The 11,695-nt window shown below is 48.0% G+C and overlaps 1 protein-coding gene across 2 annotated transcripts; it reads right to left on the bottom strand.

Annotated features, from left to right (window-relative positions):
- Nucleotides 1–2,080: 2,080 nt before the first annotated feature.
- LOC139757660 (pancreatic triacylglycerol lipase-like) lies at nt 2,081–8,837 on the bottom strand. 2 transcript variants are annotated; one of them, XM_071678394.1, is made up of 9 exons: nt 8,668–8,837; nt 7,438–7,540; nt 6,651–6,805; nt 5,536–5,633; nt 4,309–4,462; nt 3,777–3,889; nt 3,174–3,285; nt 2,558–2,720; nt 2,081–2,426 (listed from the first exon to the last, which is right to left on the bottom strand). In XM_071678394.1, exons 1-9 carry the CDS (start codon nt 8,687–8,689, stop codon nt 2,369–2,371), a joined length of 978 nt encoding a protein of 325 aa, XP_071534495.1. In that variant the 5' UTR covers nt 8,690–8,837; the 3' UTR covers nt 2,081–2,368. The 2 variants fall into 2 exon arrangements, with proteins under 2 accessions (XP_071534495.1, XP_071534496.1); XM_071678395.1 differs by having other exon boundaries at nt 7,438–7,609; nt 8,668–8,822.
- Between the last annotated feature and the right edge of the window lie 2,858 nt (nt 8,838–11,695).

The following is an 11,695-nucleotide window of genomic DNA, read 5'->3' as shown; positions in this document are numbered from 1 at the left end:
TAGAGAATTGTTTACTACGTGTCCTCCTTCTTCCGATGATGTACTTGCCTGTGTGTAGCTGGATTGTATGGCTGACTGTTATTTTCTTTGTATTGTCAGGTTTCTGTTTTTTGTTTACGTTTATTAGTTGACTGTCTCTAGCTCTGTGTTAAGATTCCCATGAGAGTGTCTGAGTTTTGATCTATTTGTTTCAAAGTATACGTGCACTCGCTTGCTATACATATTCTACAATATCAGTGATCTCAAGACCCCCTCCAGCCCTTCAGCTTGCTATATAATGATAAATACTTTTATATATACACAGCTCTGCAGGATGTGTCACTCTGGCACTGCAGGGTGTCACTCTAGCACTGCAGGGTATCACTCTGGCTCTGCACGAACCTCACTCTCCCGTGATGGTCAGGCTCTGCACGAACCTCTCTCCCGTGATGGTCACACTGTAGCCATGTCCTCCATTTGACTGCGTCAGTCAGCCCTGTCCTCCTGCACCATATGAAAGGTTTCAAAATTCTGGATATAAAAGGTTAAAGAGGCGAGCATCTTGGGTGGAGGAAGACACAGGTCTCGGTGGAACCCCGAGGCGATGCGAGTGAGAAGCGATCACATGTGGGAGGGTCAGTTCGGGTGTGGACAGTAGCAGAGGCATCAGGACCCACTCGTGCATGCCACTGTTACCTTTACCTCCAGTTTTATCAGTGTGGCCTCTCGTCTGCCTCCCTCGCGTCCTTGACTCACTTCCAGGCGTCCTGGAAGGTTCTTAGTGCAGATCACTTTGCTACGACTCCCACGTATAGACGCCGAGAGTGTGGTCTGACCTTGCACCACCAGAACAGCCGCAGCTCTACTCGCGTTGTGTCTTGAGACGTCTCACTTGTACAAAATTCATCAACACTTCAGCAGGAAGTGTGTCTCGACCAACACACACACACACACACACACACACACACACACACACACACACACACACACAGAAGTAGCCATCATCCCTCAGGTCCCCCGATGTGAGGGGTTGCTGGCGGCTGGTCCCCTCAGGAGGAACTCTATCATACATGAAAAATGAAATCTTTTAGGTTCGTTAAATTTGATTTTCCATTTCGGAACTCATGTTGACAAGTGGTTGTTAGTTTATCATTATCCAGATATTGAACAATCTTGTCATGGATCAGTTTGTTACATCTTGCATGACGTCGGAGGAAGACTGATAGCAAGGTAGTTTGACGAACATTTATATCTGCTGTCAATGAAGGCTATTCATGCGGTGCCCACGTCCAAGTCGGGCAATTTCTCTTTTTGCTGCAATTTTTTAAGACTTTTGCTAGGATGACAGTTCTATGAGGCTCGGTATATTATCCTGTGGTCAGCTGGTAAGCATGACCTCTCAGAGATACAGTTCGTCTTGAACCTTTATGAGATTGTTTACTTATGGATCGCCTCTGAGGTAATTTCATGTGTACCAAACAATGCCTTCGCATGTGTCATAAAGATATTCGTGAACCTACAATACTGGAGCAAACATTTTCATATCTTTTCTTAGTTCATGACTCCTGCTCCATTAACACTGGCTACAGGGGGTGACAATGCTCGAATTGGATTAAGTTTAGTTTCACATCAATTATACTCATTCTCTATGAATACTATTCAGAGAAAACGGTATATTTATGGGATACTTAATTATCATGTTTCCTTCCTTTGGATGATATTTGAATCCTTAGTAATTATGTGTATCTTAAGTAATTATTCACATTAATCATTCCTTTAGTATTACTATGTCTACTTTGGACAAGACGTAAAATGTTAGACCCAGATAACGGTCGTTTGTAACTCCGAACTGCAACTTGGTTAAGAGGAATCTCTGATGGTGGTAAGCGAAGATCAGATGAGCATAAAAAAGGAGACTGATTGTGTGCAGTTTTGACCTTTGTGTGTGTATGTCTGTGTGTGTGTGTGTGTGTGTGTGTGTGTGTTAAGACAAAGATGATGACGTGAATATCATTCAATCATGATGTTTATATTATGTAAGGAAATTGAAGAGTATAAGAGATTACGTTGGTAAACAGGAGCTGTAAAAAAACACTTCCTGTTATTTCAAAATCTGTTGTTTATATTCTGTTTCAGATCTGATTTCTATACAAACTGATACCAAACAGTATTTTCTTTAAGAATTTCTCTTGATCATGAATTTATTGCAGCAGTAAATATCTTGCACTAACACTTCCTGCCCAGGTCGTTAGCATTTTCTGGTCAGGTGTCAATGTGTCTAGATGTCCACGTGTCCATGTGTCCAGATTTCCTCTTGGTCAGATGTCCAAATGTAGGACAGTAAAGTGGAGGGCGCGGATGTGGCCCAGCGTCAGGAAGACCAGGGCTGCTACCCCTGAGCGTAAGGCGACTTGGTGTTGGTTCTCAGGTAATACTTCCCTCGCAAACTGGAAGAAAAACAAACATTCGTCTTATAAGACAACAGATCTATGACCTTTGACATTTGATCCAAAAAGTCGATATTTCTTGACCAGAATTCGTAACAAGTTGTGGAAGTCGTCCTCTGTCGGAGACTTACTTCTGGTCGACATGGAAGCCCATCTGGAGACATCCGTGGCCGCAGCTGTTGCAGTCTCCGGCCTGGAAGGTGGACCAGTCCTGGCAGGGGACGGCTGTGAAGGCTGACTGACCGTTGATGCTCTCCACCCAGTAGTCATGTGACCTGCCGTGGCTGCAGCCTCCTGTTGCAACAGAGGGATCGTCAGGACCTTCCTGAAGCAGACCTGCCCACGCTCTCAGCTACGTAACCATGTGTTTCTTTCGACCATCTCTCAGACGTTTTCGAGAAACTCACATCGAATATATATATATATATATATATATATATATATATATATATATATATATATATATATATATATATATATATATATATATATATATATATTCAACGTTACCAGGGCAGTTTTGTAATCTTGACATTAACCAAACTTTTCACATAACACTGATAAGAATGATAACATAGACTATATCTTAGGAGTTTATGTAAACCACTGTGATAGACGGTTTACGTAAAACAGTCAAGACAGGTGTTCGGTGACTTAATGTTACCAGGGCTGTTTACAAAGTCATCATAATCATCATCATCAGTTTTGCCTGAAGGAATCAACGTGTGTGTGTGTGTGTGTGTGTACCTTGCAGGAGATCGGTCCAGTCCTGTCCTCCTACAGCGCAGCCTGGCTGGTGTTCTCCGCCGTTGGGGTAGACGTCGACGTGGCCCAGCGGGTCCCACAGCCCCACACAACTCTGTACGTACACAGGACAATACAGTGTTACCAACAGCTGTGCTTAGAAAACTCGCCTCAATTTACAGCGGATGACGTTTGTAGCAGTCATCATAACGTAGCCTTACCAGGCCTCGTAGTGTGTGATGTGTGTATACCAGTGAGGAGGCGGAGGGTCCTCCCTAAGGCGTCGCCATGAACCATCGTGTACACGTCATCGGCTGTGGTAACTGTGAGCAACTGTCATCTGCATGACCACATCATCCACGAGGTCTTGTCTTCCTGACATCCACCACACACACCCATCATGTTCTGTGTACACCCACCGCAGAGACAAGTGTTTTCCTTACGTCTATCACACAATGCAGTCTGCTACACACTACATCCTCCACCCACAGATTGCCATATGCCACATCCACCCACCCATTCCCTTTACAGACACTCCTGTGCCTTATCTACCCCACCACAGCCATCAGAAAGAGACTCATCCACCTGACATCCACCAGAGGTCACCTGCATGATGCCGCCACCGTTGGTGTGGATGACCTGGACGAAGTGGGCGTCGGATGGGTCGAGGCGGCCGGAGGCTGGCTTGTAGCGGAACTCTGGTCCTGCTGGGTCCATACCTGAGGGCAGTCAGCAGGGTCACCAGTCAGCAGGGCCACCAGGAGGAGGAAATGATCATCACATGAAAAACGTAAATAAGGTATCTGACGTCACCCACACACTCTGACGTCACCCACACACCCTGATGTCACTCGTACATGAGGACTGGATTAAAACACGAGGATATATTTCACAAGTTGACCATCTCCACAACTGGCATAAGATGTCACTCACAACATCTAACTACTTATAACTATATCATCATCATCATTATCAGCCTTGGCTTCTCCGATGTTCCTGTACACAGAAGTCTGACACACTAGTATAGAAAAAATGAAATTGGTTTGTGTCCGGGGATGGGGGCTGCTTTGTGCTGGTCCATGTGTGGGGGACGGACTTGTGATGTATGGGACCACGTATATGTGGGGTGGGGACGCACCTGTGATATGTGGGAGGCTGAAGCTGACGAGGTTGTTTGCGAGGGCTCCAGCGATGTGCGCCCCCAGGGAGTGGCCGGCCACCACGAGCTGCGACACGTCCAGGCCCCCAGCACTCGCTAGCCACTCCAGGAACTCTGCCGCATGAGCACCGACCTGCCACATACACGAACGAAGAGGCTCATGACACGAAGATAATGGTTGAATTACCTTCAGCACGATGGTACGGCCCTACTGCACAATGGTATGGCCCCCACTGCACGACGGTACGGCCCTTAAACACGGCAATACGACCCTTTGGTATGATGGCGCGGTCTTTGACATTACCCTTAAGGATCAGATCAAACACCTGAGCATGACACAAGGGTCGTACTGTAGTGCTCAAGAGCAGCATGGTCGTGCTCGAGGGTCGTACCACAGTGCTCGGCAGGTCAGGTGGTAGACCTTTGTAAGATGATGTGGGTGTATAGGATTCTGAGTGCGGACCATACCTCACCTAGTGGTCTGGCTGCGGACCATACCTCACCTAGTGGTCTGGCTGCGACCATACCTCACCTAGTGGTCTGGCTGCGGACCATACCTCACCCAGTGGTCTGTCTATTGGGACAATTTTTGTAAATCTTTCGTGATAACATATCATTCTACATAGAATCTTGGACTTTTGTTTTCATTATATCTCTTACAGCGCTATATGATGCTTCTCCTGAAGCATTATATGATACTTCTCTTAAAGCATTATTCATTTATTCTTTATCATCATTTATTTGTTTATCGTTATGTATTTATTAAATCTATTCATTACTGATGTTTTTTCTTAGCAAATCAGACGAGCACACACGTGGGTGATGCAGAAGAACATGACCAGGGACTCACTATACTTATATCCTAAAGAAATTCGACTTGTCTGCCGTCGAGAAACATCGTCCAGTACACAGACTTGTCTACCGTCGAGAAACATCGTCCAGTACACAGACTTGTCTACCGTCGAGAAACATCGTCCAGTACACAGACTTGTCTACCGTCGAGAAACATCGTCCAGTACACAGACTTGTCTACCGTCGAGAAACATCGTCCAGTACACAGACTTGTCTACCGTCGAGAAACATCGTCCAGTACACAGACTAAAGCTGATCATAAGTACAGACTGCCTGGCTGAGGGACACTGACCAAACGTGGGTCATACAGTGAGGAGTCATGGTAACAGCGCAGCCAAGGATATCAAGACTGACCTTTGGCACGCTGGCCACTGCGATGGGGTACCAGGGAGCGGCCGCCAGCTTGGCCCAGTCCACAGAGATGACGTTGTAAGAGCCGAGTCTCAGCAGCTCTGGAGGAGGTAACCGTAGGGTTAGGCAAGGGCCAGCAGGGACCTGCAGGGTCGCTGCTGGTGTGGGCCCGGTGTACAGGAACCTGCAGGGTCGCTGCTGTTGTTACTTGCTAATGATAATGTAAACATATATTACTCACTACACAACCAGGGATGGACGTGCTCACCTCAGCCCTGGGATGCCACAACCATCCTCACACGCGGCCCTCAGCCCTGAGCTGCTACAACTCTGGACACACATCCCCTCAGGTCCCCGGGACATCCCACCCACCAGGGACTTGGTCTGTTTGCATCAATATCTCATCATCCTCTCCCAGCATGCACCAGCACCTCACCATCCTCGGCCAGCATGCACCAGCACCTCACCATCCTCGGCCAGCATGCACCAGCACCTCACCATCCTCGGCCAGCATGCACCAGCATCTCACCATCCTCGGCCAGCATGCACCAGCATCTCACCATCCTCGGCCAGCATGCACCAGCACCTCACCATCCTCGGCCAGCATGCACCAGCACCTCACCATCCTCGGCCAGCATGCACCAGCACCTCACCATCCTCGGCCAGCATGCACCAGCACCTCACCATCCTCGGCCAGCATGCACCAGCACCTCACCATCCTCGGCCAGCATGCACCAGCATCTCACCATCCTCGGCCAGCATGCACCAGCACCTCACCATCCTCGGCCAGCATGCACCAGCATCTCACCATCCTCGGCCAGCATGCACCAGCACCTCACCATCCTCGGCCAGCATGCACCAGCATCTCACCATCCTCGGCCAGCATGCACCAGCACCTCACCATCCTCGGCCAGCATGCACCAGCACCTCACCATCCTCGGCCAGCATGCACCAGCACCTCACCATCCTCGGCCAGCATGCACCAGCATCTCACCATCCTCGGCCAGCATGCACCAGCACCTCACCATCCTCGGCCAGCATGCACCAGCATCTCACCATCCTCTCCCAGCATGCACCAGCACCTCACCATCCTCGGCCAGCATGCACCAGCACCTCACCTTCCTTGGCCTTGATGCACCAGCCACTGTCGCCCTTGACGGCAAATCCATGGATGAGGATGACGGTTGGGTCGTCCCTGTTGAGGGGTGACCTGCTGAGGGTGTTAAGGTTGCCCGTCACCAGCTGGTGGTACTCCTCGGCCCCCGGGTTGCTCCTGACCAGGAGGCAAGGGAGGGTTAGCAATGTGTTTGACGCAGACTGACATGTCCTTCGTCAGACTATGTCGTGTCATACTGACATGTCCTTCATCAGACTATGTCGTGTCATACTGACATGTCCTTCGTCAGACTATGTCGTGTCATATTGACATGTCCTTCATCAGACTATGTCGTGTCATACTGACATGTCCTTCGTCAGACTATGTCGTGTCATACTGACATGTCCTTCGTCAGACTATGTCGTGTCATACTGACATGTCCTTCGTCAGACTATGTCGTGTCATACTGACATGTCCTTCGTCAGACTATGTCGTGTCACTTGACATCAAACATTTATGTCATTTCCCTCACAGTATATTCTTCTACACTTGCTCCAGCCTGTCTGACTGCTGAACACGGTTGATTCTGATTATCTGATTCATTCCTCATAACAGTGATGTTCATCAGTGTAAGTCATAGTGACATGATTCATTAACAAGAGACACGCAAGATCTCATAAAGTATCGTTATGATAACAAAATGTGAACCCCATGAAGAACACAGGTTCTCCTCTGCCAGGTGTTCACAAGGTGCACGTATGCCTGCCATACTTCTGACAAGAGATGAACAGGAAGGAGAGGCGACACACCTGGTCCAGAGGAGGAAGCGGACGTTGTTCACGGAGGCTCGGGGTTCCTGGCCCGGTACAGATGGAGCGGCCAGCGCGGCCCGGGCCACCAACAGCACCGCTCCTGTCATGAACCAGACTCCGGGTCACTCAGGGTCATCCTGGCCACTTGCTTATCTGGATCTTGTCTGTTCTGTGTTGTGGGTGTATCATGTCATTTATGTATATATTCACTCATTAACTGTGTCATGTAACCTGCACCAACACCAGAGTCCGCCATGCACAACCAAGGCCCACAGGTCACTCCGCCGTATATCTTCACCACTTGCTATGCCCTGGTTCAGACAGCACGTCGCTCTCCATACACCGCATCCATCTAATTCATTCTATCCAATATGCGCCTCTCGTCCTCCTTAACGCTCAGCCCTCATCCCTTCCTCCCTCCACTTCGGAGACAAATATCCTCTTCGTCATTCTCTACTCATCCTTCCTGCTGCACGCATACAACATGACAGGACGCCGTGATGAGTGTTCTCCTACGGACCACACCTACCACAACACCTCACTCTCTCCTCTGACACTCAGGCCGTCACATCACGTAACGTCCGGAAACATTCATTTCCAAAATGTCCACCATCTGTCTCTCCTTGTTATTCAAGTCCCAAGATTCGTATCCAAACAACATCGTCGGAACAACTATACCCACGGACCACACCTCACCCTCGCTGACCTCTCCCTCCACACGTTCCTTTATACCCGCGGACCACACCTCACCCTCGCTGACCTCTCCCTCCACACGTTCCTTTATACCCGCGGACCACACCTCACCCTCGCTGACCTCTCCCTCCACACGTTCCTTAGTGCGCCTGACCTTACCCCCCCCCCCCCCATCTACCACCTTTGGTCGTACTTCATCATCTATGGTTCTATCAGCTGTCACGTCCACTCACAAGTATCTAAAATTACAATTAAGATTTCCTGTATCTCCCCCATTGTGCCCCAGCAAACTTTACTTTTCTTTATATGAACTCTATAACTTCTCCTCCCTCAAACGCTGACACCAGTTTATACGGTCACTCTCTGTAGTCTGCCACCAGATCCGCGTCATCTACATACAAACAGCAACTGTACGTGCATTTCTTACTGTAATTTATAGAAAACTTTCAGCTAAAACCAGCAATTACAACGCTATGTTAGCAAAGCCTCAGGAAGACCCCTGGCCCGGGGTATGGTGCATGAAGCCAGACTCACCAAAGGTAACAAACTTCACCATCGTTTTCCCTTCTAACAATAGTTGGTAGAGCTCTGACGTCAGCCACTCCAACTCCACTAGCTCTTCTCAGTCTCTGGAAGTCTCTCGGAGTTTCCTGATGACTCCGCAGTCTCCTCCAGTGATCTGCTGCTGTGTGAGACGCAGCTGCACCCTGCGCGATATATAAGGCTCCCTGGACGTTGCCTGAGCTATGTGGTCGTGAGGGCTGGTGGGTGACCCCCGTGCCAGGTCCCAGGCTCAAGCCTTCCTTTATCTTCGTTTCTCAAACTTGAGAACGTGACCAGATGCTCCAAGGTCACCTTGAAGGTCAGGAACGGGGTAAAGGGTGCAGGAGGGAGAGACAAAGGCAAGATGTGAGGGGGATTTGAAGGAAAATGGAACGTGACAGGGAAGAGGCTCAGGGAATATGTATGTGACGTAGCTCAACACAAGCGGGTAGGAATAATGCAACAGGACGTGACCATCATGGACAACCTCACAACACTTCAAGAGAAACAATACTTCCAAGATGAAACCTCTTCCTCCTCCTCCTCCTCGAATTAAACACGCTTCAGCCCTCCATCATTGTTCTAGATGAGGAAGTAACCTTTTATGGGGACGTGCACGCTGATTCCCAGGTTCAGACACACGACTACAAAGAAAATCGAAGAAAATGATCATGGAAGCGTCAGTAATACCTCTAACTGTAGCCCTGAAACAGTTGCGCATCACTGGCCCCAACCAGAGGACAACACCAACTCTCTACATCCAAAACGCAGTGGAAAATATTTTGATGTTATTGTTTATCATCAGATAAGAAAGATAGACCTTGATAAGTTTGTTTATGAATGACAATGTCATATACATGTATTTATTTGTTTACATTGGAACCCTTACACTCCTTGTTGTAGCCCAGAGCATCCAGCGGCTGAAACTGGATTAGGATGTTGTTCACTCGTGCTTCTCTGTTGAATTAACATCGTCAGCATAATCTCGTGTTCTATGTATGGTGTTCCCTCATAGCTGTTCTCCTGGCAGCTGATGTGCCGGAGGAAGTGTTGAGAGCGTCACTCTCCTGGTTGCAGTATACAGGTTGGGAATCTAGAACACCACCACTATACTCCAGCAGGTAACCCAGTCATACAAGTCTTTGGTTATCTAGTTTTCCCACCTGCTCTCACGTACAACCTGTCGTCCAGTTACTCAACCCGAGACAATCGTAAACACTAGGCCTACTGAAGGCCAAGGATAAGCCAACATCTACGTCGACAGCCGTGGAGACGGACAGTCAGCTGTGGAGACGGACAGTCAGCTGTGGAGACGGACAGTAAGCTGTGGAGACGGACAGTAAGCTGTGGAGACGGACAGTCAGTTGTGGAGACGGACGACAGTTCCCCTCTCTCGCAAAGTGAAGTAACTTTGAGTACTGCGTGTAGTGGTCAGTAGGCGTACCTTATGAGGGTCAGATCTCTCTTGAGGCCGACCTCTGGGGTCATAAGGTAATCACACACCCCGCCAACTAATGGGAGTCCTACAGGTGTTCATATAAGTCACCAGTTGACAGATGTTGACAGTCATTCCAAACCTGGATCCTGGGTGAGGGATGACCAGCCTCTGTGTCCTCTTCGTGTTTACATGACATTTGACGTAGCCTGTGGATGTCGCTGGGACGCGGGAGCCACACAGGTGCTACGTCTTGCACGTTATACAAATTCCAGTAGTTAGGAAAAGGAATATGAATCTGTGCTCATGCTGAGAACTGCCTCTCAAGTGGTTTACACGACCAACTGATAACAGAAATGAGTTTTCCCCACACCCGCTACACATCTAAACTCCTTGCCACCTGATTCTAGACTTATGAATAAGGGTTACCTTAAATGATGTAACTAATGAATAACGGTTACCTTAAATAATGTAACTAGCTTATTTACCCAGGACTCTCGAACTTATATCCCTTGTTCGCTCTAGTATTACATCTGGAGGGTAATACCTGTAACAGAAAAAGTACGCAGTTTGATTCTGGTGTTAGAATTCCGCACGGGACCTCAGGAGCGCCTCCTCCCTCCTGCAGCAGTAAAACAAAACGTCGGCAACGCTTTTACCTCCTACAGAGGTCCTACAGGACCTCGGTAACTTCCCTCTCCCTCCCACTGCAGCATTATGGGACCTCAGCAGTTCCTCCTCCAGCAACAGCACCTCAGGACCCCTGCACCACGCCTGCTGCTACTGTCCAATCAGCTTCACGTCCTCGCCCTTGTACACATTATGTTGTGTTGTCTGTACGTCTGTAACCTCTATGATCTCCCTCCACACATCTCTAATGGTAGATGAACACACAAGTTGCAGGTACAACACGTTACTAGTACACCTTTACCACATCTTGCACCAGTAGTTCAGCCTCGATTTAACAACTTTTTTACATGTTTTACGTGTCATCCAATCTTGTCGAGCACCGTCATGCGCGACACACAGGATCTTCCCATCCTGCATGACAGTTGACGATGCATAATTTGATAATTAACAAGTTCATGGAACGACAATAGAAAATGCGCAGTACTGGTCATAATATATTGCTATGTTATTTCAAAGCCACTACAATACCGTAAGACAGTAACTCGAAAGTGGAAAGGACGTTGAAGAAAATCATAGTTAAAATAATGTTTCCAGCAAATGAATAATATGTAAGTATAAACAGAAAAAAGAAAAAAAAAACTTCCCTGCCTTTCCCTGGGGTCGAGAATGAACTTTTACTACATCACGATGTTTACTTCACCAGTATAGTTACTGTCGTCACTTCTCCTACAGAGAGTATCTCCAAGAACAATATGAAGCTATGTACTCTGAAACGACAGGGTGAGAATTGTACATATTTCCAGCCATCATTATTAGTCACAATGACTCCTCTGACACTGTCTTTATGACGTCATGAAGTAACAACATAAAAACCTGAAAAAGTATCGGATTCCATATTCGCATGATCGAATAGACTTACTTTAAAGGTATTGAGTCTCGTCATTTATTGTCACA

This window comes from Panulirus ornatus, chromosome 27, assembly GCF_036320965.1.
Source record: "Panulirus ornatus isolate Po-2019 chromosome 27, ASM3632096v1, whole genome shotgun sequence".
Lineage (NCBI taxonomy): Eukaryota > Metazoa > Arthropoda > Malacostraca > Decapoda > Palinuridae > Panulirus > Panulirus ornatus.
This window is presented reverse-complemented; position numbering and strand designations above follow the sequence as displayed.